General features: G+C 49.8%; 1 protein-coding gene across 1 annotated transcript; it reads right to left on the bottom strand.

Annotated features, from left to right (window-relative positions):
- Nucleotides 1–212: 212 nt before the first annotated feature.
- On the bottom strand, nucleotides 213–27,083 carry SNRNP200 (small nuclear ribonucleoprotein U5 subunit 200). The gene is made up of 45 exons (XM_007197347.2): nucleotides 26,889–27,083; nucleotides 26,205–26,368; nucleotides 24,622–24,793; nucleotides 23,678–23,870; nucleotides 22,772–22,827; nucleotides 21,480–21,578; nucleotides 20,885–21,037; nucleotides 20,680–20,779; nucleotides 20,380–20,516; nucleotides 19,709–19,792; nucleotides 19,444–19,617; nucleotides 19,018–19,155; nucleotides 18,636–18,791; nucleotides 17,879–18,049; nucleotides 16,227–16,420; nucleotides 15,885–16,008; nucleotides 14,411–14,560; nucleotides 14,064–14,174; nucleotides 13,376–13,507; nucleotides 13,018–13,206; nucleotides 12,461–12,658; nucleotides 11,905–12,057; nucleotides 11,712–11,792; nucleotides 11,284–11,367; nucleotides 10,527–10,633; nucleotides 10,088–10,206; nucleotides 9,633–9,787; nucleotides 9,331–9,520; nucleotides 8,995–9,168; nucleotides 7,869–8,029; nucleotides 7,343–7,570; nucleotides 6,811–7,002; nucleotides 6,542–6,720; nucleotides 6,191–6,342; nucleotides 5,210–5,318; nucleotides 4,553–4,661; nucleotides 3,852–4,041; nucleotides 3,595–3,759; nucleotides 3,240–3,361; nucleotides 2,822–2,965; nucleotides 2,557–2,733; nucleotides 2,109–2,269; nucleotides 1,945–2,026; nucleotides 742–834; nucleotides 213–643 (listed from the first exon to the last, which is right to left on the bottom strand). Exons 1-45 carry the CDS (start codon nucleotides 26,931–26,933, stop codon nucleotides 500–502), a joined length of 6,411 nt encoding a protein of 2,136 aa, XP_007197409.1. The 5' UTR covers nucleotides 26,934–27,083; the 3' UTR covers nucleotides 213–499.

Below are 27,083 nucleotides of genomic sequence, written 5' to 3'. Positions count from 1 at the left end.
CGGTGGCTTCTCTCATTGCGGAGCACAGGCTCTAGGTGCATGGGCTTCCGTAGTTGTGGCACACGGGCTTAGTTGCTCTGCGGCATGTGGTATATTACCGGACCAGGGCTCGAACCCGTGTCCCCTGCACCGGCAGGCGGATTCTTAACCACTGCACCACCAGGGAAGTCCGAGAAAGGAAACTTTTAATCTGGAATCACTGCAAAGACAAATGGTTTCTCCAAGTCATTTTATTAGAATGTGTGACTCAAAAGGAACTGCAAAGAACACGCCTAAAAATGGTGTACACAGTTTATGCCTGACACCTGCAGACACTAGACCCGAAGTTTGGATGGCAAGGGAGCCGGAGGGGAAAGTAGTGGGGTGGGCTGGGACCGCGACGGCACTGGCTGGCCAGACCTCACACAGACCGGGTCTCCAAGACTGAGGTCCCATGACAGCGTACATGTACCAAACAGGTTCAACTCTTCTCTCTGTGCAAGAGCAAAGGCCTCTGGACTCAGTCTGAGTCACTGTCTGTCTCAGCTTCCTTCACATCCACGCTGAATTTGTACTCCTGGTCACATCCCATGTAAGCATCGCTCATGAAGTACAGAGTGTAGTTGTGGGCGCCAGTGGCTGGGGCCACAAAGTCGAGCTTCACCTGGAGAGAGCAGGCAGAACTCAGAGCCAGCTCAGACACAGGAAGAGTTCTCACCCTGCCCCATCTCACAGCACGCGAGGGCCAGCGGACACACTCACCTTGGCCTTCTGCTGCAGGGTCAGCCTCTTGATGGAAATGAGGCTATTCGACTTGGCATCTCCAATCACCACCCACCAGCCCTCTTCACGTTTCTGTAGTGACCAAAAGCCAACAATGTCAGCACATAAAACTTGATGATCATGACACCAGGAGAAAAGTTACAAAAGTAAGAAACCAGAAACCAGAAAGAAAGCTTTCTAAAACTTCTTCCCAAACTACAATTGGATATACCTAAGATTTTAAACTGTCTGAGGTGTCTCACATGAATCTGTAAGTAGGCAGATGAACTCATTTGTTGGTTCTGGCTCATTTCCTTGTCCCAAAGTACCTTCTCCCATTTAGTACCTGACACTAAATCCAAGATTCCACTATTAGACATCTAGTCTTTGCGGCCTCGCAGCTTTGAGTTCCTCAGAGATGCTTTCAAATAAAAGGCATATATGCCGGAGGAGAAAAACACGTTAATATGGAGGTGAGCCTGCCAGCAGAGAGGATCCAAAGTAGGCCTTGCGTCTACCAAGAATCCCCCTCTGCTGGCCGCTCCACTGTCAGAAAACCCAAGCATTCCACTTTAAAGCGCTCTTTCCTCAGAGCCTATTAAACGAAGTTTGTAAATTTAAACATTACAGTATATCTGGTTTCTCCTTTCAGCCTTCAATTATTCTCCCATGTAAGGGATCAGATTTCCTCTTTGGTGGTAAAGAACCAAGCACTGGAAGCAGAGTAAGTGGCTGTGAGAAACGAGAGCGAAGAAACACCAACTAGAAAAGCCCAGCTGTCCCGGAGACTTTTTTTTTTTTTTTTGGCCGAGCGACACATGGGATCTTAGTTCCCCAACCAGGGATCGAACCCGTGCCCGCCCCCTGCATTGGTAGCAGGGAGTCTTAACCACTGGACTGCCAGGGAATTCCCCCTGGAGCCATTTAGAGTTAAAGATAAATGCTTCTTCACAGCCACGGACGTCAACAACACCGCGCAACTGGGGCGTTCAATAACGACCAGTCACCTAAATTGCCTTAAAGCAAAAAACCACCAAAAACTCCCAGAGAAAACACCCATGGCCCCAAGATTAATCCTCAGGCCTGTGGCTTCGTTATTACCCTAAATTTCCTCCCTCAGTGACTATGTACCCTTGTAGCCCAGCCTCTAGCCAGTGGGTAGGGCCTCAAGTGGACCCCTGGGAAGCCGCTCCCAGGATGTACCTGTGGGAAGAGAGGCGCGATCACGGGGCCTGTGACTTCCTCCTCTCGCTCCAGCTGCACCAGCACCACAACCGGCCCGCCACTGTGGGGAGAAACGCAGGTCGCACGTCACAGCTGTGCCCAGCAAGGACCCGGGGCGGGGCACCTGGCCCTCTCTGGCTCACCTGCGGATGCTGTCCTTGTCCACCACCTCGTAGGACAGCTCGATGTTGGGGTAGCGGTTACAGAAGCGGGCCACGTCTGCGATCTGGCTATCAGACAGCTGAAGCAATGCGTTGCGCTCTTCGTCCTCCATCTCCATGATGTCAAAAACACTCTCCACCCCCTGCAGCGGGTGTCAGAGGTCAGGGAAGAAGAGAGAATGCAGACTAGCAGCAGAGGGAAGAGGCTCCAAAGAGCGGCTACTTTTACTTCCTATGCCATCAGATCATCTAAAGAAGACATGGCTTCAGAAAGAACATGGCCCACAACTGTCAGGCCCTCTAGCAGCTCCAGGGCTAACACCTCCAGAGAAGCCAGAACGAGAAGGCTCCCCTCCACAACCGCCCCCAGTGCAAGACGCTCGGCTCCCAGCCTCGGCCACCCGACACTCCGGGTCCCGGCCCGGCTCACCTTGTCTGTGCAACGTTTGATGTGCTCTGAGGTGAAGTGTGGCAGCTGTTTCAGGTATGAGTCCTTGGACCACATGGCTTGGGTGACCATCTGGGCCAGCTCCATGGCTGCCAGAGCCGGGCTGAGCCACCCGTTGCTGGAGAGGACATCCACACAGGCCTGGATGAGCCGGATGGCCTGAACAGGGACAGGAGAGCAAGAGCAGGCAGGGTTGGAACTGCTGCTTCACGGGCCACACGGGCCTCCCCCCGACCCCACTCGATACCTTGCTAAGGATCTCCTCTGTATCCGACTGCAGCTCAGCACTCAGCTGCATGCGGGACAGGTGAGCCTGCAGAAGCAGGTTGGTCTTGACGTGCGGGTCGTTGAACTTAGGGTTATTCAGCTTGTGGGGGACCTTCTGGGCCAACTGGAAAGTGGAAGAAAAAGAACTGATGATGAAGAAGTGACCCTGCCTGAGACCCACTCTCAGGCACAACCTGTCCCAGGCTCACAACCCTTCAAAACTCAGAGGGGCGGCTGGGTGCCTGGGGGTGGTGGGGCTGAGACGTGTGGAGGTGCGTGAGGGAGGTCGGGGCAGGAGGGGTCGGTGTCTTCCTGTGGTGACGGGGCATCGCGCGCTCTGGGAACACGGGCCGAGCTTCAGCTCCAAGCATGTTCTCCTGAAGCCGAGGTGCCCTCACCTGCCGCAGGAGGTTGTCTTCATGGTGCCGGATGGGAATGTTCTCATACTCAGCCGCATTGGAGATGATCTCAATAAGCCCTCGCACCTTGGTCTTGGCATTCAGGGACATGCTGAAGAGCTCTGAGAGAGGTAGGGAAGGAGATTTGAGAGGAGTCAAAGCAGGCAGAAAAGGAGCAGAGAGGAGAGAGTTAACTCCTGGGCTACCCCAGCTCCACCCCGCGATGCGTGCCTCTGACAAACACCGGATGGGGCACTGGAAGCATCATCATCTCTCATGCCCCATGGGCTGCAGGCCCTGCCTGAGATCCCTCTAGCTCAGGCTCTGCACAGACCCAGCCCCTGCCAGCCCTCACCAATGGTGGTGTAGTTGATGTAATAGTAGGCGGCGATCATGCCCAGGTTCAGAGGCGCCACGTCCATCTCGTCCTCAATGCTGATGCACTTGGACTGCTCCAGGTCACTCAGGGTCTGTTCCACGAGCTCCGACAAGTGGTCAGACAGGTGACGATGGGAGATGCCTGTGAAGGTGAGAGGTAAGTGGGGAGTCACAGGGAGATGGCAAGGGCTGTGAAAACTGCAAAAGGATAAGGTGTGCTCCAAAGCCACTGACCCTGAAGGTTGTAATAATTGGGGTTCTGTGTCATGCGGCGGTACAGAAAGGTCCAGGTGAGGTAGTCCACGGCGTCCTGCTTGTTCTCAATGGTCTTGGTGACAATCTCAGCATTGAAGTGGTCATGCATACAGTGGTCCAGGTGAGACTCTACTGGCAAAGGCTCATATAAGAACTTTTTGAAGAAATCCTATGGGAAAGAAGATAATAAAGAGTCAATGACAATATGGTCACAGAGATAGGTCAAGGGGAAAAAAAAAGGCCAAGGGAAAATGTGGCCCCTGTGTGACAGACAGACACAGCTAATCAAAATGGAAGAAACCAGTTGCACAGACAAGGTGAGCTGGGTCTGGACCTGGAGAGTTGGGTGTGTATGCCTGTTCCCACTGGCATCACTGGGTATTTCTACAGCAGAGACAGGGGGTACACCAAGTCCCACATGCTGAGCAGAGCATGAGGGAAGATGAAACCAGCCAGAGGGAGAAGACCTCAACACAGAGTCAACAGCAGTAGCAAAAACCAAAGGCTACAAAATTCTACGCAGCCAAGAGGCTTGTTACCAAAGCAACGTGGAAGATAAAAGAGGCAGAAGTTGACAGACAGAATGTAAAAAAATAAGTAAAGACATCTATCGAAAGAGAAACTAAAGAATCTGTTCTGAGGCCCAGGATCAAAAGGCAGTGCAAGAGGCCCAGGCTGACCTTTTTGGAGCCCTGGCACATGATGACGCAGCGCCCCTCGTCATCCTGCAAAGGGCGGTTGGCGTGCCCCACCATCTGCAGCACGTCGTAGATGGGGTAATCCACGTACCTAGAGACAGGAGGGGAGAGGAGGCAAAGCTGCAGCAACAGACACTCAGGAGGCTGACCCCCTAAATGTCAAAGAATAAAGTACAAACACGGGGAGACGTGGGCCAATCACAGCAAAACTCTGTTTATGAGTTCCCATGCTCAGGCGCTAGTTTCACGCATTATCTATACATCACTTTAGTTTTCAAGTGTAAGAGTCATTACTTTGTTGCTCAGTGTCCTTGAACCAAAGCTATTAACCCATCTGATGCCAACAGCCAAATAACTTCCCACTAAAGGATCTAATATGTAAGGCAGGCTTCCAAACTTTACAGCTATGTAGTTCATGAGTAATCAAGTCACCCGACTCAAATCCAAATCTAGAAGCAGGTTCAGACATTAAAAATAAGTCCATATAAATAAAACCCTGGCTGGGGTGGAAGCTCGGCTAGCTGCTTATTTCCCTAACACCTTTTCTTCACAATAGTGAACTTCTGGATTTGCAGGTGTCACGTTCATCTTAGGAAGGAAGGTCCCGTTAGCACAGAGCAAGAGCACGGCTGTACTCACGCGTGGATCTTGCCGTTGTAGTACTGGGTATCCATGATAATCACCAGGTGGGCGGCCACATTCATGCCCCAGCAGAGACTCCGAGAAGCTACCACCACCTGGATAGCCCCTGAGCAGCAGAGGGGAGAAGGAGACTGAGCACAGGGCTCCCTGGGTGAGGCAGGACCTGCTGCCTCCTGGGCAGGTAGTGGCTTATCTTGTGTTACGTTTCAGAACTCAGAGCAAAGCTTACCAGGAACAAGGTTTAATGACTACGGGGCTAACTCGGTACTACAGGAGGTGGCTCTATGTCACTGTTGCTCTGCTGCGGGGGGCTACCCTGGAGGAAACGAGGTAATCCTGGAACAGAATCCCAAGCCCAGGGAAAGCTAGGCTCACACTCCTGCCTGACAGATGGGCCTTGCTGACTGGAAAGGGCTAAGGCTGACTCAGCCACGGGCTGGCTCAGTACATGGTAGCAAAATCGAGCTCTGAAGGTGCCCCAAACCAGACAGATTCAGGGGTCAAAGAGTGACAGTAATGATTCTGGCAGGAGAATCTCCACTGCAGCTCCACTAAGCACTGTCAAAATAATACTCTGCGTGAAATGGCTGACGTCAACAAGGGACAGAGGCACACAGCCACCCAAGGGAAACAGAGTTTACTCCATCTCTAAGGCCCAACCACTTTGCCGAGCCTGCTATCCGTAGAAAACCAGGTCTAATGGCCAAATATCCTGGTCTAAAAAACCAGGTTCTGAAAGAGCACAACCTTATGTGCCTGCCTGCTCTCTCATCCAGAAAGTAGGGGTAATATCTGTCCCACCTTCACCACAAGGATACTGAAATCAAATGAGATAACAGATAAAATAATCTGGTAAGTATCAATATTTTGATAATGACCAACGTGCTGTAAAGACGTATCACCCACGCCCAGAAGTTGAACACGCCCCCGTGACACCTCTGGATCTAGCCTCACTCCGCACTCGAGGCTGCTCTCTACCTGAGCTGAAGAGCTGCTCCACCAGGCGCCGCTCCATGGGGCTGAGCCCCTCGTGCAGGTAGCCCACCCCGTTTAGCAGCGTCTCCTTGAGCGTGCTGTCACTCAGCTTCTCCAGGTAGGGTATCAGGTCCTTCTCCGTGCAGTGCAGGAACCTGGGCGGCATGAGCACTGACTCAGCCCGGAGCACTTCCCCGCGCCCCCCCAGAGACCCTTCCAGCTGTGCGTCGCCCAGCCCCGAGCCAGGCGGGGGCCACCCCACCCTTGTGAACAGAACACCCGGCAGGGTAGGCCAGTCTCACCTGAGCCAACCCTCACCTCCCCACGGGCCCCCAGGAGCCAGGCCCCGCCCACCTCTGCCGCTGGATGTCGGCCGCACACGTGGTGAGGATGTCGATGGCGGTGAGGCGCGTCTGCTTGCGAGACGGAACGAAGACAATGACGGGCTTCTTGGGCGAGTGCTTGGTGATGGCGTGGTACACAGGCTTGGCCATGGACAGCAGGCGAGTCTGTGTGTGGCTAATGTTGAAGCCCTGGAAACCGACGAGGAAGAAAGGAGGTTACAAACCCAGGGAGCCCTGGACGTCATGAGGCCACGTGGGAACAGGAAGAGTGGGTCCCACCTGGATGTGCAGTTCCAAGGGCACGGGGCGCACGTTCGGGTGGAAGTTGAAGGTGGAGGTGGCGCTGCACCCCAGCCAGTGGGCCACGTCCTTCGCGTTCGAGAGCGAGGAGCTGAGGGCCACGATGCGAATGGGCCTCTCGATCTGGGAGGAGATGTAGCGCATCCGGGAGCAGATCACCTCTAGGACGGGCTGGGAAGAGGAGCAGGAGTCACTGCAGGCCCGGGCGCTCCATCCTCGGCCCTGAGCTAGCTTCGTGTGTAGCCCAACAACCTCGAGATGATCTCCTAACTCTTCCTTGTGATTAGGGGCTCTCCCGTCTTTGCGTCCACCTCCTCCACAGCCAATCTCCACTAAGCAATGCTATTCTCCAAGAAAACTACAAAAAAGTCTCAGATCATCCTTTCAGAATAAGGTGACGGGCAGAATCCTCTTGGGAGAAGCCCTAGTCTCTGGCCCTCACCTAAGGCCCAAGGCCAAGGCTACTCTGCCGGTCCCAGCCCCCCTCCTATGCTGCAAGGTCAAGCCATACCCCATTCTCGCCCCCGATAAGATGGACCTCATCCACCACGAAGAGGTTGATGTTCTGGACATTCTTGCGCTGCTTCCACCGCCGGGAAAGGATGTCCCACTTCTCGGGGGTGCTGATGATGATGTTGCCTTTGCCCAGAAGCTTCAGGTCCGTGCTGGTCTCCCCCGTCAGGAGCACCACCTTCTTGCTGAGCCTGTCCTGGAACTTCTCGTACCAGTCCATGTACACCTGGCGGGCGGGCAGAGGGCGGGCAGAAAACATCAGGCCACAGTTCACGAATTACGAGAAAAACATGGGAAGCCAAACACAGAGGCCTGTCGCCCTGTAGCTCTCAAGCTAAATACTTCGTAACCACACACCAACTATAAGTGACCGGAGAGCTTCCCTTTAGTATACGACTGAGGAAATGGCTACCAGCGGGCAAACAGTCTTGCCCCAGTTGGCTCTGCGAATTTCAGGGCTCAGAAAACCTTGATCTGGACTCAGAGATGAAAACGGTTTCTGGGAAAATTCACACGTGACACACCTGCTCCGCCAGAGCCTCCATGGGGGTGATGTAGACACAGCGGCCCTCTGAGTTCTGCAGCAGCATCCGCAGGATGGCGAACTCCGCACAGATGGTCTTCCCGCTGCCCGTGGGGGCCCCCACAAACACATTGTCATCACTGTTGTACACGGTGTTAAACACTGAGAAGTGACAGAGAGGCAGCGTGAACACCGAGAGAGACTCGGACACGCAGGAAACTCAGCCAGTCAGCCCAGAATGGCAACCATGAGTGGTGATGGCACAGGGCCCCCAGCTGCAGTCGGGCCTGCGACATCTCTCCCCTTCATCTGCTCCTTCCCACACAAGAGGAGGAGAAGGGACCAAGTTCAAGAATTCAGGGCCCCTGGAGATTTGCGGGAGGACAATAGAAGCAAAGGAGGCCAGGACTCCTTCCTTGCTTCTCAGGGACAGGATGCCGAACCAAGGGGAACTGGCTCCCCTCCTCTGCCCCTCCAACCCTCTCCCGTGTTTCCTGGAGTCAAATACACAGAGAAGGTAAAAGCCTAATAAGTAAGCCCTGGCATCCAGACTGCGTTAAAATCAAGTTCTACTATTTATTAGGCTGGTTCAATTGGGGTGCCTCTCCCTGCCTCGGTTTCCTCATCTGTAGAACAGGACACTGATGGTAGTATCTCAAATGGTAAATCCCTGTTTGCTAGTATCTCAAACAGGATTGTGAGAGGAATGAAAGAGAAAACACTTGGGATGCACCCAGCCCAGAGTACTTAGAACACGGGGCATGCTCTGGGAACACAGCTGTCGTTTACAGCATGAAGGCGGAGGCGGCCTCGGTCAACGCTGCGCACTCTGGTTCAATACTGGAGCCTCCTGAGCCTGAGAAATGACAGTGCACCATGATAATAAGACCTGCTCTACCAACCCTCCTCAGGGAGACGTGCAAAGAAGCGAAGCAAATCTAATAGAAAACAAGGGCTTCTGAGAACGGAAAATGTCCCGGCTGCTCCAGCAGTTGGCACTGATGAGCTCCCACACCTGCCAAGCACCTGAGGGCCCTCCTCCCCCTCCTCCCGCAGAACCTACCTGTCTCCAGGGGACCTTAAAAGGCCTCCAAAGGAACCGCCTGCCTGGAAATGGAAACACCTACCCTGGGTCTGGATGGGGTTGAAGAAAGGAAATTTATCTTGGTAAAGGCTCTCAAAGGCACTGTTTCTCAGGGCAGACACGGGCAAGGGCTGCAGGTCCAGAAGCTCGGTTGGGGGTGGGTACTTCTCTGGCAGGATCAGGTGCCGGAAGGAGACAGGCAGCTGGGTCTCACAAGCTGCCAGAAAAGAAACGGGAAGGGCAGTCAGCACACTGGGAACCCCAAGGCAGCATACACAGCACTCTCCCCAGCCAAGTCTGGCGCAGTACAAGGGGCAAGACACGCATCTAACTGCCCCGGGAGGACCTGGCCCAGGGGACCCTGCGGAGATGCACTCACAGAGCCAGCGGTCAGACACCACACGGATGAAGTACTGAGGGGGCAGCGGTTCAAAGACGGGCACGAAGAACGTAATGAGGTGCTCGTCCTGCGCATACTTGGCCTTGAGTAGGAAATACTCGTGGTGCAGGATCACCTCGCTGTCCACATCCTCCACCAGAATCCAGAACGCCTCTGATGAACCATGGACCTGCCCACAGGGGCACAAGTGACAGGAGCATGAGCTGGCGGTAACTCAGCCCTCCAATCCCGCTCTCCTCAAGATCCCTCTGAAACCAGGCCCCTGCCTCACACAGCCTGACCTTTTCATCCCACTGGAAGTCGGGCGTGATGGTCAGCTCCACCTTCAGCGTGGAGCGCGTGATAGGCTGCAGGTGCACCGACAACTCCAGCTTGGGGAACAGGTGGACGTATTTGTGGATGGTCTTCCCCATCTTGGGCATGCGGATAAGCTCCCCTGCGAGTACACAAGAGAGCACGGGGCTGCAGCCCAGCCTGCCTGATGTACCTGCAAACCCAGCCCTGAGGGCCACCAAGGGGAATGGGCGGATTCCACTCCAGAAGGGCAGGCTCTTCCCTCCACTCTCAGTGGGCCCAGAGGATTCAAAGCCCCGAGACCAAGAGCAAGCTTATTGCTAGTGGGACGAGACAAGTGAGCCCAGGATGTCAGGGCACGAGGCCTAGGAACTGGAAAGCAGGCAGGCTTAGGGAGACATCTGAGCTGTGCGGACGAGCAGGAGGACGGCTTCCCACACACCTATCTCATTGTGATTCAGGTCATACAGACGCTCAAAAGGGAAGTTTTTCTTCTCGATCTTCTTCACTACTTCCTCAGGGAGTTTCCGGAACTGGCGCAGAGGACACATGGACTGCCACCTGTCCAGGAAGGAAACAGAACTATCAGTCCCCTGTGCAGGGCCTGGAACAAACTGCCCTCCTCACGGCTTCCAACGGATGAGCTGTAACCCACGAAGCTCGAATGCTGAAGACAGACATCTCCAACTATGCCACCCTCCCGACTCCACCCTCCCCGACTCCTCAGCTCCACCCCAAAGGGCCTGCCCCCTTCTCAACTTTCACCCAGGTGCATATTTCACACATCAGGGCGAGATCTGACGCGCTCTAAGGCTTTCCCACCACACCCTCAGCCCGGGGACCCCCACCGTGTGAGCAGCTTCCAGCTCACGGGGCCTTACATGCGTTTGTCAATCATCTTGCAGAGGTTCAGGGTCTTGTCTGTAAGCTGCGCCCAGCCTCGGTTCAGGACAATTTCAAAGATGGCACGCATCAACCGGCCGGCCGACTGGGGAAAGATGAAGCGTTCCCCCTGTCAAGTCCGCACTGTCCCCAGACCTAATAATGCAGCCACCCGACACAGGGTTTAATTACCTCAAGCTCTGATACGACCAGCTACACCAACTCAAAACCCAAGTCCCTCTGTCACGACCCACCCCCGCCCCCAGCAGACACTGGTTGACGCAGGACAGTCAGAGAAGTGCAGCTAGAGCTCAGCGCCCAGCATTGTAACCTTCCGCTCACTGCGTGTTCGTAAGGCTTTTGACTCATTTAGCATTTAGAGTCCTAGCAAGAGTAAGGGTGCTAGTGACTTGTCCTGAGGAAAAGACAAAGAGTAGTTAATAAAGCCTTTTGCCATTTCTGGGTTTATCTAGGAGCCCAGCAGCCATAATGGGAAGTCCCTCTCCACAGGGAAGCAGACACCGTGTCTCGCGATCTCCACGTGGAGCCTCCCAGCATCTCCGTAAAGGCCTCACCTTCCCGCGTGCTCAAGATCAGTAAAACAGAGCGGCCGTACCACACGTGCACCAGCCGACAAGCCACCTGGGGCACAACTCAGCATTCCTTCTCCCTCACTCATGTCAGGCCTACTTTTTACCAGACACACACAGAACACGGGATGGGAACTTAGCAGGGGTGGCACAACCCTGCCCTCACCTGGGTAACATACACCATGTCGGCCATCAACGCAAAGCCCTCCAATTTCAGTTGCGAGATGAAAGCTTGGAGAAGCACATTGATCTGGAAAAAAGCAAATCAGCCAGAAGGAGGCCGATCATTGAACCATCCGAAAAAGTGAATACATTTCTGCTCTGGGCATCCATGCCATGTAAGACCTTCTAGAGCTCTTGATTTGCAGACATTAAATAATTGTTACTCCATGTAAAAAGAACATGTGAGAAGGATGCAGAAACTTGGAGAACTGAGCAGATTACCAAGAACAAACTCAAACTCAAGGGTCATCTTTTATTTATTTATTTTTTATTTTATCTTTTTATTTTTTAAATTCTTTTCTAAGGTTCATCTTTTAGAAGACTAGGAAAACCACCTGATCCTTACCCCAAGCAGAGAGGAGCTGGGCTCACCTTCGCACTGGGTTCCTCAATGCTCTCCTTTACAGGGATGGGCACCCTCTCCAGCAGCTTCTGCAGCTCCAGCTTCTCTTCCTGCCACAAGAAGAAAACAGGTCAAGAAAAAGCCAGGAGGCCAAGGAGAGAACCAACCAGCGACGTGGCAGTGGGTGCCAACTGCCAGTTCCAACATGCTGAGTGGACTCACTTCTCTCACGGTGATGTTCTTGAACTCTGAGGACAATGAGAAGACTCTGAAAAGCTCAATCTCACTCAGGGTGGGCTTCAGCAGCTGGTTGTAGGTCTGTACCGTATCATTGGTGATGTAGTAGTGGCTGGCTATACGACCGAGTTCTGTCACCTACAAAGAAGGAAGACTCAATTCAAAGCTGATCAGTAACAAGCGGCAACCTCTCACTGTGGACAAGAGGGGCCCACTGGGTGAACACACAGCGATACAAGTGCCTGGCCCAAGCACAGGAAGAAGGATGGCCCAATAAACTGACCTAGAGTGTGACTTGATGCCCACACAGACAAGAGAGCTGGATCAGCTACCACAGCTCAAGATATGGAAAGGAAGCACCGTCAGGTTTTATACCATTTTAGAAGTTCCCAGTTTCAAAGGGCACAGTCCAATGCCACTTGTCTTTCTGCTGTTCCAAGCAGTGGGCAATTAGGCAGTACTTGAATCAAGACAGTGATCTGAAAAATTGTCTCCTGGGGCTACAACTTCTGCAGGGACCTCCATCCCTCAGCCCACTCACCTGGAAGTTGCCCGTCTTCTTGTCGTACTTGACCAGATTGTTCTTATCCAGCATCAAGGCAGCAGTATGAACCAGATCCAGTCGGCGCTGGTCCAGCAGGGGATCTCCCTTGAGGTCATCATGAGAGATGCCATAGAGGGTTGGGGATCGGAGCATTCGGATATACAGGTAGGCGTAGCCCAGCCAGTTCACTGCATCCTGTAAGAAACAGATCATGGGCCTTAGCATGCAGAACTGATGTCCAAGTGAAAAGCTCCCACAGAGCACTTAGACATTAATTCCCAACTATGACGATATGTATTATACTGTCTTGTGAACGTTTATAACATTCCATTATTAAGAAGACAGAGTCCTTTCTAAGATTTTGGCAACAAGGGGAACTGTCAGCCAGAGACCCAAGAAGCTTGAGAGCCTGCTTACACTGAGAGACGTGGGGCCCAGGGTTGGAGGACCCCGGTGCTGGTGGCCCACAGCACAATGACCGAGACCACCTCACTCCTGGTAGCCTGGCCTCTCTGGAGAAGGCAAGAGGCGCCAAGGACAGAGCCCTCCCCTACCTTTGCGTTCTGGACGTTCCCCAGCACGACTTCCGCGTTGAGCATGTCAGGCAGCTTTGATACCATCTGGCTCTCAATAGGAAGCTGCTGATTGAGGAGGGACAGGTAGTACTGCAGCTCCCCATGAGAAGTGATGAGTATGCCTTCGCCCTTGGTGTCATACTGCGGTCTTCCTGCTCGTCCCAGCATCTATAGGTCAGAGACAGCAACCAAGAGGGCTATGGCCACGGAGCTCCTGCGTTTGATTCCAGGCTTCTACATTATGGAACCTCACCTTCCATCTGCCATCTTTTGGGCCTCCTGTGTATAAGACACAGCATGCTTTTCCCCACTGAGAATAAACTCCAAAGCTCCATACCTGCAGGATGTCCAGTGCCCCCAGTTCTGTCCAGCGCCCCTTCTCTGGACTGTACACCTGGGTGCCTTTGATGATGACGGTATGCGCGGGGAGATTCACACCCCAAGCCAGGGTTGCCGTGGAAACTAAAACCTACAGAGGCAAGGCAAGGTAATAAGGAAAACGGACGTTACCACCATGGATTACTATCCTCAACTTCTCTAGGCAACTGGCCTCAGAGCTTCTAGCAGCACCGAGGTGGGTCCCGTACTTGCCAACCTAACACCAGAATAAAGAGGAAAGGAGTCCACGGGTTCCTCATCTCTTCAAGAATCAACATTTCAAGGTTCTAGAGACACTTAAGAGACAGATATGCAGACCTATATGAATCAACTTAAGGTTACTAGACAATTTAAAACACAGGCTCTCCTGAGAGAGGGAATGAACAAGGTCCTGACCTATGTCTGACAATATCTGGAGTCACCAACATGTTTGCCTTGCTGGGCTTCTCGGGTGCTTTCCTGAACTCACTCATCTTCCTTCGTGCAGGACGTGAAGAGTTGGGAGAGGTGGTATGACATTACACTGACTGTACCTACCCAACCCTCTGACCTGGTTTAACTGAGGCAGAAACAACGAAGTACCGCGCACATATAGCACAACGTCCGATGTTTCCAGTCTTCCCCATCTGTGCTTTGCCCACCCTCACCTGAATGTGTTTATCAGCAAAAAGATCCTCTACAAGTGTCCGGTCAACTCTGGTCATGCCCGCGTGATGAATAGCAAAGCCATAGGGCAGGAGATCCTTCAGCTCCAGGTTCTGCAGAACAGAAAAGAACAGGTGATGAGGTGAGCCTTCCTGAGGGAACTCCCCCAGAGACGAAGCAAATCTCTTCAGCTGAGACTCTGCCCCTCACCTATCCACATATCCACAGCCAATCAAACCTCACCCTGTGTGAAAAAGCACCACCACGCACTCCCGGAGGACCACTGGGACAACTCAGATTGAGCCAGTTACCAGGTAGGAATGAGAGAGCCGGGCCTGTCTCGCCTCACCTTGCACTGCTCGGCTTCTGTCCGAAGGACTTCTGTGGAGGCCGAGCCCTCTCTCAGAAACAGACCCAGCGTGTCCTTCTCCAGGCACATGTCCCGGATGGCCCTGGCCGTCTTCCCAGTCTCCTTCCGGGAGTGGACAAACACCAGCACCTGAGTAGAAGCCCCAGTTTGCCACAGTCAAGAGACACAACTCCGACAGTCACCCCCACGCCCCTAAGGAACCAGCAGAAGCAGAGGCTGCACCATTATCAGGCAGGAAACTGAGGTCTTGAAGAGGGGCGATGGCAGTAATGCACACTGGCTCAGAAGCCTAACAGGGCCCGCAAGACCCTAAGCGAACGAACCTAGCAAGTACAGTGATGAGGGTCCTGTAACTGGGAAGCTAAACTAACTCTTAGCACCCCATCTTTTAACAGCAAGTTTAAATATAATATGAATGCACATTCAAGAATCTCAATTAATTTGTGTTCAGGTACCTGATGAGATTCTCAGCTGCTAAAATGTTATATAAAATAACGGGCACTGGCCTTTATAAATGGACTTAGGAAGTAAGTCTCAGTATGAGACAGGCACTATTTTGTAGGAAATAAAGTCCTCCAAGTATTTAGTGCCAAGAAAAGATTTGTGTCTTCATGTAAATTCTTATGTTTTTTAATCAGGCAAAACAGTCAATGTTCCATAAAAAAATTAAATCATACTTACTAGTAAAATGCCCTTTCACTAGTTTTTATCTTCATTTTTACTATGTTTTTAGTGTAAGTCACCCAAATCTTTTATGGAAGAACCCTTGATAATGTAGATAGACAAATTAATTATTTGTGCCTGGTGATTTCCTTTTTGAGTTTTTAAACTACAAATTCAATTTCTTTAATGGTTATAGGACAATTCAGATTATCTATTTCATCAAGGCTGTTTTGGTAGTTGGTTGTTTTTGAGACATGGGCCCATTTCCTTTAGGCTGTCAAAATCATGTGTAAAGTTGTTCACAGTATTCCTTTACTATCCTTTCAAATGTAACAGATTCTGTAGTAATATCCCATTTCGTTTCTGGTACTGGTGATTTGTTTTGTGTCTTCTCTCTTTATCTTTGTCAGTCTTGCTTGGCTATCAGTAAGTCAAAAATTCAAAAGAACAGAGTTCAAGAATAACGAGAGGGGCTTCCCTGGTGGCGCAGTGGTTGGGAGTCTGCCTGCCAATGCAGGGGACACGGGTTACAGCCCTGGTCTGGGAAGATCCCACGTGCCGCGGAGCAACTGGGCCCGTGAGCCACAACTACCGAGCCTGCGTGTCTGGAGCCTGTGCTCCGCAACAAGAGAGGCCGCGGTGGTGAGAGGCCCGCGCGCAGCAATGAAGAGTGGCCCCCACTCACCGCAACTAGAGAAAGCCCTCGCACAGAAACAAAGACCCAACACAGCTAAAAATAAATAAATAAATTAAAAAAAAAAAAAAAGAATAACGAGAAACTATGACAGACCTGATTTTTTCCAGCATGTTCCATGATTTTCTCATAGACAATTTCATTCATGATCTGGAAACGCTTGATAGCTTTTTTCTCCGTAATGCCCACGTAAGTCTGTTCTAGAGGCACTGGGCGGAAGCTAGAAGTTCAACAGTTAGACAAATGAGGTTTCTGAGACAAAAGTTCTTAGGAAATAAACAGTTCTTTTCACTGCCATGGAGCAATATTCCTCTTTTTGGATTCATATCACATCAAAACCCAAAGGCCATTCTAAAACCCAATCTAATAGAGCTCCTTGGAAAAGAAGGACAGCAGGAAGGTCACCCCGGTTAAACTTCTCCCAGTCTTTTCTTATACCTGTTGTCGAAGTAGAAGAGGCCCTTGGCAGGGTCCACACGCAGAAAGGTGGCCACATCTTCATAGTTGGGGAGGGTGGCACTAAGACCGATGAGTCGGACATCCTCTTGGGTCATCTCAATGTTCCGGATGGTCCTGGCCACCAACGCTTCTAAGACAGGACCTCTGTCATCGTGGAGAAGATGGATCTCATCCTAAAGAATGGGAGGGCAGCAAATCACCTGTAGGACTAGAGAAATGTGGCCCCCTTTCCTGAGAGTATTCCCATTTTGTAGGTACACACCTAATATGCCAAATAAAGAAGAAAAGGGATCCCAAAGCCAAGGAAACCCAAAGGATGAGATAATATTCACCGTGAAATACCCCAGGAAATAACATGCTCCGACCACTAGCTGCTTTGCTACAGTTCAGTGAAACAATGCTTTACGGTAAGAAAATCTGATACTTCGGGTAAATGAATTCATAACTCCACTCAAAGGAAAATTTCTTTACTAAAGATAAAGCTTCTGATCAGACCATATTTATATCATATAAGGTTTTACCTCTGGGCAGTTATCTTTACCAAGAACTAATTGTATAATGCATCAAATGAAGAATTCACATAGCCTAAGGCAGTGCTTCTCAAATTTCAGCAGGCATACAAAGCAGGAGGGGATCTTATTAAAATGCAGATTGTATTTCAGTAAGTGGGGGTGGGGACAGGGACTCTGCATTTCTTTCTTTTTTAAAACAAATACTTATTTATTTTGGCTGCGCTGGGTCTTAGTTGTGGCACGCAGGATCCTTCTTGCAGCACGTGGGAATCTTTAGTTGCAGCATGCTGACTTCTTAGTTGCAGCATGCAGACTCTTGGTTGAGGCATGTATGTGGGATCTAGTTCCCTGACCAAGGAGCAAACCCAGACCCACTGCATTGGGAGCATGGAGTCTTATCCACTGTGCCACCAGGGAAGTCCCAGGACTCTGCATTTCTAACAAGACTTTGAGTAGCAGACTCTAAGCAGGGGCTAGCAAATTTTTTCTTGAAGGCCAGAGAGTCAATATTTTAGGCTTGTGGGCCATACAGTCTCTGTTACAAATACTCAATTCTATCACTGCAGCACAAAAGTAACTGTGAACAATATGTAAATGGGTATGGCTGTGTTCCAATAAAACAAAAATCAGTAGCCACAGATTGCCAACCCTGCTCTAGAATGCTGCAAATCAACAAGCAAGGTCTCCTTTCTGCTTCCCCAGACAACCAAAAGAAACAGCACTCAGACTGTCATTCCTCCCTGGGGGCTTCTGTGTATACAGGACACAATATCCTGACTCTTTACTCATTCCCTATGAGAATGGATTATTTATAAAGCCCTTTAATGTTCTGGGAGGATATAAGCATCAACAGTTTTTTTAATTGTCTGTTTACATTTATTTCAAAATATTTGACATAAAAAAAGTATAAATGATATGGTAAGGAGCATGCACCTACTGGGAAGTGTTTCAATTCGGTGCAGATTCTCATTTAGCGGTAAGAGCAATGCTGACAATAGCTGCCATTACGAAGGCCAGTAACTGGAGGAAAGGCACTGAAGAAAAGTTTAGCATTAAAACCCAGCAACCCCTCCTCAACCAGGCCTGGGCTCTGCGTTCCCACAAGGACCCCCTGCTCACCAGGATGATGAGTCGCACGAGCTGGGTGTAGGTCCGCTCCCCACCCTTGCGGGTAATGATGTCCCACTTCTCAGGGGTGCAGACGATGATCTGAGTGGCGCTGATCTCCTCCTTGCACAGCTGGTGGTCTCCAGTCAGTTCTGCAACAGTGATGCCGTACGTGGCCAGGCGCTGGGTGTAGGAAAGGCACATCAGGCAAGAATGCCTGGAGGGGGCCTGGACTCCACACTCTCTGTCTGTGAAGTCTGAGTGTGGGGTACTGGAGGTAGGTATCAACCCTTCAGGGAAATATCAAGTGTATGAGGTCGATCATATGAACATTTATTTCTAAAACAAATCCAAGTTTACACTCAGGCTAAGGAAGCAGAAAAATGCTCTCTGGGAGCTCTGCACACAAGAGGGGGAAATGGAAGCTTGCAGACAACAGACCTGGAATAACACTAGATCTATTATCAACCACCCATGTGAGTGTTTCATAAATACTCCGATAATGCAAATGATACCAACTGCAGAAAATTGCTAAGGGGAAGATTAAAAAGATGGTAAACCCTTGTAAAAGCCCAAAACAGATCCAGAACTTTCTCCTTTCACAAACACTCTGTACTTGGGTCAAGTTCCACCTTCGAAGGAGAAAAAAAACACCACACAAGGCATTCCAGAAATGCCCTAATATAAGAAGCAGAGAAGCACCAGGCCTGTCCCCAGTACTTTGATAGCTGCACCCAATATCTTCTGGAGGAAGGTTCTACCCCCTTACCTTTCCAAAACTGCCCACCATCTCCTGCACCAAAGACCTCATGGGGGCGATGTAGATGATCTTGAAGTCATCCACGTTGATAGTGCCATCGATGTTAATGTGCTTCCCTATCTCTCGGAGCATACACATCAGGGCCACGTTGGTCTTACCAGCACCCTACGGGAGGTCAAGGACAAGAAGGCCTGTGTACCTTGTTATGCTCACTACCCTAATTTCTAAGGGCTTATCACCAAAACAGAGCATGTCCTGCGGATTTTACCCTACCATTTAACATCTCTTCCACCAAATGAAGAATTAGGGGGTAAGGATGGAAATGAACAATATTGCCACCTAAAATATACACCGCATTCCACAAGAAAAAGGCAGGCAGGGCAGTGCTTACGGTAGGAGCGCAGAGCAGCAGATTCTCATCCGTCTCCAGAGCAGCACGGTAGAGCTTACTCTGGATCCGATTCAGTGTTTTGAAGCCCTCAAATCCAGCCTGGGCATATTTGGGCAGTTTCTCCACTGGAAGAAGTTGCTAGAAAAAAATGCCATGCACATCACATGAGCAGCACCCTTGAGCAGACTGTGGTTTTGCGAGATTGCACTTTCCAGCAACCTCCCTGCATAACGCTCCACTAAAGGCCAGACCAGAGAGATCAGTATTGTCCCCAGGGCTCAAAATCAAAACGGGAAAACTCTGCAGCAGCTTCCACTTCTGGAATAAACTATCTGTGAGACAAGGCCACACTTTGGTCAATGGGTGGAAATCCAAACTGGAAGGGAGGCGAAGTGAGCAGAAAACTTAGAAAAGCAATTCACTCACTTCTTCAGAGCCGAAGGGCTTGGGCTTCAGAGCAGGTACATGCACCTCTTCGTAGCCCTTGCGCTGGCGACGGAAGGATCCGTCAGGAAGCTGACAGCGTTTGTTGGCCATGAAGTGGCTCCCCTGGGTAAAAACTAGGTCCTCCAAGTCCAGAACCTGTCGCGGAGCCAGTGCCTGGGAGTATGAAAAACAAGAATATAAAGTGAGCAAGCTGAGCAAAGGAGTTTCCATCCCTCACAGCCTTGGAAATGGCCTTGGTACCTACCTCTCCACCCTGGTCCAGATCCATGGTTTCCAAATCTGTGTCCATCCGGGACTGACGCACTCGCTCTCTCCGAGACCTCTCCTCCTGTGATGCGGAAAGACAGAAAGAATAGCAATGATTCATCACCATCCCAGCTTCTTGTCCTTTTCAGTCCCTTGGCTGAGCTTGACTCACAGGTGCTGACTAGTAAGTCCTGAAACAGAAAGGTGGCCCTTTACGTTCAGACCCTTGAGGACCACCAGAATGATGAAATCAAACCACTTTCAAGGGACAATACATAGTCCTGGGATTTCAAAAGTCGATGTTCAACAATGCAACATCAAGGGCTATCCTTAAGGGACAGAGTGTGGGTTCTGTGTTCAGCAAACACGCGTTGTGTTCCTGTACTACCAGCAGACACCATGACTTATTGTGTGAACAAACAGCAAAGGGCCCAGGTGCTGGTGACGATAGCAGCAGGTCAGCAGTCTCTCGACCACACCAGCATGAAGGTGTTGATTCCATGCTGTACCAATGACCAAACTCAAAGAATCTGGAGAAATAATTCACTTCTTCAACTTCCTGCTTTAACAGGACTTTAGCTTTTTGCTGCAATCTTCTAACTAGCGTCTCTTTTCCAAAGCAAACACTCTAACTCAGGAGTCAGACAGACAAACCAACCCAGCCCTTACCCGGATCAGATCCTCCTTCTCCGTTTCGTGGAGCTGGTAGAGGAACTTGGACAGCTCTGGGTCAGCTTCCATCTTTCCCATGATCCTTTCCTTTTCAGCTTCACTCTGTGCACTGGCCAGCAAGGTACAGTATAAAACTGCCAACAGCAAAAGGAAGAAAGGCAAGGTGAGATACAAAATCAACCTTCAACCCTGGGGTAGAAAGAAAAATGCATGAAACAATTGGCGAGGCTATGAAAGCAACACAACCTCTATCACACACCTACCTACGACCCAAAAGCGTTCTCCATATATACTCACTCATCATCCTGTGCTGCCGCAACACCTTAATAAAATCAAAAGTGTTGAAGCCAAGGAGCAGAACCAGCTGGTTCTCACATTCCCGGTCATCACTGGCCGTCTGCAGGGAGAAGGTAACACCACGATTAAGGACACAGCCATCTGCTTCCTACACTGCCCCATCTGCTAAGACACACGGAACACAAAAACATTATCCCGGCTGTACCTTCAAAATCTCCAAGACTTCATCTGCCTTCTTCTGCGACACAATGGCATCATCATAGAAGCGACTGAGCTGCCGCTGGAGCCAAAAGGCATCAATATCCCGAGGGTGCAAATCCTTCTTCTTGGAACTCATCAGTTCCCCTGAGGCCACAAGCTACAAAGTAACCAGGCACTGAGCTCACTGTGTCTCCATCTGCCCCACGTGCTTTCTTATCATCCTGCAACAAAGCTCTGCAGGCCACCCACCTACAGCCTACCCTCTTCTGAGGACTTTCGGGGGGGGGGGCAGGGGGCGGTGGGGGGGGATGACGACTCTGCTATACTGAGTTCATGAGCACACCAAACCCACCAAGACTTCATCAACACATGCCTTTGAGAAAGAGGGTGACTGACTGAAACCTTAAGAAAAATCAAGACACGAAATGTTTATCACAGCTCACCCTATGAAAAGGTAGCTCAATACATAATACATGACAGGACCTATGGGAAAGGTATGGGAAATACATAATACATGACAGGACCTAGGTATGGGAAAGAAGTGCTACACCCAGAAACAACCTGCCCTGCAGCGGTGGGCAAGAGCAAGCTGTACTCACATTAGCCGAGAGGGTGCAGCGCACCACCGCCTCGTCCCCTTCCATGTCGTCGTCCGATGCCTCTTCTCGAACCTCCCCGTACACATCTTCATCACCTTCCTGTGGAAACAGCCCGAACCCCAACTCGTGACCTGGAGCTGATCCCGGCATCACCACAGAACCTCTCCCTCAAGTCACATAAAATAAGCTCCATGGTTAGAGCAAAGGCTTCTGCGGTGGAACCAACAACTTACTGGAACCAGGGTCAGCCTCATTCCAGAGTACATTTACCAGAAGGACCAATACAGAAGCACACTTGGGAAAGCACACAGTGACCAGAAATGTAGAGGCCACACTTCGCTTGCTCACTACTGTCTTTACTCACACACCTGCCTACAGGTGTACTGTGTACTGAGCACAGGGTCATGTTAAAAGCAGGTCCTTAATAATAAGCATTTGTTCAATGAATGAATGCTATGAGCAAAGCATTCTTTTAGTTTGTTGCTACTTAAAATAAAGAAATTCTACTAACTCTACTGGAGGAAGGGGCTCAGCAGTCATCTACTTAATCATATCGTTTGAAAGGTGGAGACACTGAAGCAAAATGACCTGTCCGATATAGGACCAAAATTCAGCCCTCTCGGCTCCCAGCTTTGTGCTCTCTCCTCTGACTCTCCTTTGCTACCCCTTCTTCCTGTCCTAGTTTATGATATCCCAAAGCTGGCGTTTTACCTTTCAGGAAGCCAAACACACCCACTGAGAACTCGAATGCAGCTCTGCACATTTTTTCAAGTGCCCCACTTGTTCCTATTAGTTATATTCAAGAATTCTAATTAGATGGTAAACCTCAGTGGCTGCTGCAACTATTACTGACACAACTATGTACAAAATATGCCCATGCTCTGCGGCAAATGTGCATTTTTTTTTGAAATTGGCAGTAGGACACAGTACTGGAAAGAGGAAAACTGTCACAGTACGGTTAAAATGCAGTAAAACAGGACAGCACATTCCCGAAATGAAGTATACGCTGTACTTAACCTTTTTTTCTTTCTTTTTGCTGACCCACTTGGTTTATCTTCAATTATTATATTAACTTACATTTATAAGTTCAAATTTGCTTTATAAAACCAAAAAATAACCATAACAATTTTTCAGCGAAATAATATTTATGCCCAAGTTTTACACCAATACAACACCATAAAACTTATCTGGCTTAAGTTAGGGCACTTCTTTATATCAGAAGTGGTCCCCTCACCTTAACAACTGAAAAAAAAAAAAAAAGACGAGACTGGGTCTGTTTGCTTATCACTTACCTCCTCATCAGACTCAAACTGTACATTCACACCATATGTCTCATCAATGTTGTCATCTGAAACGGTGAGGGATTAGAAAAGGAGGACAGGGAACAGTTAGTAAAATGAGGCACTAGGGAGCTAATTTCCTCCCTAACTGCCTGACTTGCCTCTCCTCAGGACAGACCTAAGGTCTAAGGACTAACAGACAAATGATCAACATAAGAGAGCCTGGGACTTCCCTGGTGGCGCAGTGGTTAAGAATCCGCCTGCCAATGCAAGGGACAAGGGTTTGATCCCTGGTCTGGGAAGATCCCACATGCGACAGAGCAACTAAGCCTATGTGCCACAGCTACTGAGCCTGAGCTCTAGAGCCTACGAGCCACAACTACTGAGCCCGCGTGCCCCAACTAACAAAGCCCACATGCCTAGAGCCCGTGCTCCGCAACGAGAAGCCGCTGCAATGAGAAACGCGCGCACTGCAACGAAGAGTAGCCCCCGCTCGAATCAACCAGAGAAAGCCCACGCACAGCAATGAACATCCAATGCAGCCAAAAATAAATAAAATAAAACAAATAAATTTACAAAAAAAAAAAAAAAGAGAGCCTCCTGTGCTGCTACCACCAAGGCCTGCTCCAATCTGCCGGCCGTGGATACGGCCCTGCTCTGCCTGCTCCACCCTCCACCCAGGCCCTATCCAAGTTTTCTCCCATGTTCTATACAATAAAAGGGTCTCAGAATGAGAAATGGCTACCGGAATCTAGGGATTCTGGTGTCCATCAATCATAACCCCTCCAAAAACACCAAATAGGTTATGGAAACCTTGTAAAGCATCTTTCAGATGCTTTAATGGCTGAGGCTAGAAGATCACATTAGGGGTCAACGAGCATCCAGTTAATATGGTCAGGACACAAAGAGCTCACTTACCCATATTCTGGATTTCCTTGTCTCCACCATAGTCTGTGATCTTTTTGCCCAGGTTCACTAACACATGGTATCTTGTATCATCTGTCTGACCCAGCAGCAGATCAATCTCCTTTCTCCTTTCCTTGTCCCGAAGCTTTTCATTCTTTAAAACAGCTAGAACTTCATCAGCTGCCCCACAAAGGATATCACGTGGCTGGCGGCAAAAAAAAAAAAAAAAATTTAGAACGAGACAAAGACAAAGAACATCACTGACCAGCTTTACGGGACAATAGGATGTGAAGAGCTGTATCTCTTTAAAACCTGCATACCAGGTTCCGACCATTTTCACTAATGTTAATTTAAAAATGCCACCAAAGGTCACAAAATTGAAGGAAGACTCATCTGTTTCAAAAAATCAGGTAAGTGGTCTTAGGAAGACAGACACGGCTTCCACAGCAGTGTGCCACAGATCTCCAGACGGGAGAGGCACTCTGCAGTCCTGCCCGAGCCTGCCAAACTTGTGGCAATTCTTCATCCTCACCTCCTCTAGCAACCACCTCACCAGAGTCTCTCAGAGACCCACAGAGGTCCTTAATCTAATCACATGTATAATGCTAAGAGCACAGATTCTGGATATAAACTACCCGGGCTTACATCCTGGCTCTGCCAAACACTACCTCTGTGACTTGGGAAGATTACTTAAGTATTCTTTGCCTCACACCTCTCTTCTGTAGAATGGAAAGTAAATATTAATAGCACCTGGTCATAGAGCTAACATGAGAACTGAAAGAGAGAAGACATGTAAAATGCTATCCCATATAAAGTAAGCGCTCCATAAATATTAGCCACTTCTGCATATCGGTATGGCCCACACAGGAAAATACACAGACAAGGGTCCTCTGGTGCCTCCCAGTTGTGACTTCCTCCCTCTCCAAAAACATGGCTTCACCCTCTGGCTGCCTCACCTGGTCCCCAAGTGCAGCCTGGATGAAGCTGAGCAGCACTTCGTAGGTCTCCCGGGTCTCTTTAGTTTTGGGCTTGTAGATGATGCCCACCATCTCATCAATGCCCTCCGAGAGCAGAGTATAACCCTTCATCTTGTTGATGTCATGCCGGTCCTCGTCACGCTTTCTTCGCCTAATGGGCAGAGTGTGATGCTGAACGGGCAGAACCTTCCCTCTCAAAGGCAAGACTAAAGGAAGCCCACCCCACCCTCCTCCACACAGGTAATACTTAAAACCACAAATCTGTTATCTCAGCAAATGATTCCCATTTGGCCTTAGTCACTTGCAGGAGTATTTCTTTATGGGAACACAGTAACAGAAAGGGAATACTCTGACATTCTCTCACTAGATGCACTAAATTTTACAATGAGACATCCTCCACGTTCATTTAAAAGAGACAACCCTTTCTACTTTGTCTGACAATATATGATTGGATTTTGACTAGTTTTTTATCCCTCAGACACATTTTCTTTTTCTAGCCAGAAAACCGAAGCTCCAAAGGAATCTACTGCCATCAATTCCTGGAAAAGAAGTCATACTCTGCAAAGTGGAGGACCAATGATATGTAACTCATTTCAAATACAACTGCTTTAATCAAAACCGGGCCTACGAATTTTTGAGACTTCATCATGAGAGAAGAGGAAGACAGAGACGATCAGGGTCGAAAGATAACAGTGAGATAAAGTTCAATGATTTTTTTTAAGTTTGGAAATATATCACCCCGCAAAAGTAAAAAAACAACAAAAAAGCAAAACAAAACACCTGCCTTTCATGCTTGAATGGTAGTTTATAACAACAAAACTGGAAGTGGGCAACAGCAGACAAAAGAAGTAGGGGTGGTAAGTTAGTAATAAAAGAGAAGAGTGAGAAGAGTTACTGAGACAAGAGTTTAACGGGGCTTCCCGGGTGGCGCAGTGGTTAAGAATCCACCTGCCAATGCAGGGGACACAGGTTCGAGCCCTGGTCCGGGAAGATCCCACATGCCGTGGAGCAGCTAAGCCCGTACGCCACAACTACTGAGCCTGCACTCTCCTGCGAGCCACAGCTACTGAGCCCGCATGCTTAGAGCCCGTGCTCTGCAACAAGAGAAGCCACCGCAATGAGAAGCCCACGCACCGCAACAAAGAGTAACCCCCGTGCGCAGCAACGAAGACCCAATGCAGCCAAAAAATAAATAATTTTTTAAAAAAAGTAAGGGGTTAACAGATAAACTACTATATGTAAAATAGATCAACAACAACAAAAAAAAGAGTTTACCAAGAATCTTCAAAATACCATGAAGAAAATTAAGATCTCTCTATGGATGAAAAACACATGCTGAAAAAAGATCTAAAAGTTGTTTTCCACTTCAGATACACTTGTTTAGGCCAAAGAACTTTTCGATTCTTATGTTGTTTTTATCTTTACTGAATTGTTTTAATGCCAATGACATCTCACTTGCACCAAGCAATTCAGCAAAAAAAAAAAAAAAAAAACACTGCTCAAATGCCAAGGGAAAATGGACTTTGGGTCTGAAGAAAAATCATTTTCCCCCTGTTACTCACTTGGCTCTTCTTTCCTCTTGCATCTGTGGTTTCGTCCGTTGAGCCTTATCTCCCATCCGGGTGCCCTCCAGCTTCCCAACCAGGGACAGAACCTCTCCTGTGGGTTCATCCCGGCGGGTCCGGTCAATGAGAGAGCGGTCAGCTTGGAGGACAAGATTCGAGTTCTGAAAAGATCACAAAGTTATCGAAACTCTGACAGGAGCAGGGCCAATGCCGGTACCAAAGGGATACCAGCTGATAACAAAGGAAGTAAGAACTGGGGCAAATAAGTAACGAAAATCACTAGTCGGAATAAAAAGATGTTTTCCTTAAGAAGTGCATCATATAATTGCGCATGAGCAAAGGGCAATCAAATCGTTAGAACAATCCTTGCTCCTAACACTGCCCATAACTTCGCCCTGGGAACACTGTCGGGCACGCTGGGGATGAGATACGGAAGGGGGCGGGAACAGGGCCGAGGGGACAGGGAACAAACACTCCTGGCAGAGCTCTTAGCCCATCCCGCTTGCCCCAGTCACCAGTGGGGTTATTCATATCGTCGTGTACCCGCTCCTTCGCCTGAATCTGATTTCCCCTCTGCTTTCGCGGTTCTCCCGTAGGCCTTCAGAGTGAAACTCCCTTCCTCAGCCTCCCGCTCCCCACCGGCCTCCTCAGCCCAGAGCCCTCCTCCGAGCCCACACGCACCGCCTTGTACTCGTACTGCAGGCTACGAGCGGTCACATCCGCCATGGCCGCGGATGCTCAGGGGTCTCAGAGCTCCGCTCCCCCCACCACACGCTATAGACTGCCGCCGCTCTCCGCTACCGCCGCGCCTGACGCAGGAAACACGCACAGGAGGGAAAAATGAGACTGCCTCCCTTCTGCTTCCGGGTCGCGCGC

The sequence above is a fragment of the Balaenoptera acutorostrata genome, chromosome 12 (assembly GCF_949987535.1).
Source record: "Balaenoptera acutorostrata chromosome 12, mBalAcu1.1, whole genome shotgun sequence".
NCBI lineage: Eukaryota > Metazoa > Chordata > Mammalia > Artiodactyla > Balaenopteridae > Balaenoptera > Balaenoptera acutorostrata.
The sequence above is the reverse complement of the archived record's forward strand: the minus strand, read 5'-3'. Positions and strand labels throughout refer to the sequence as shown.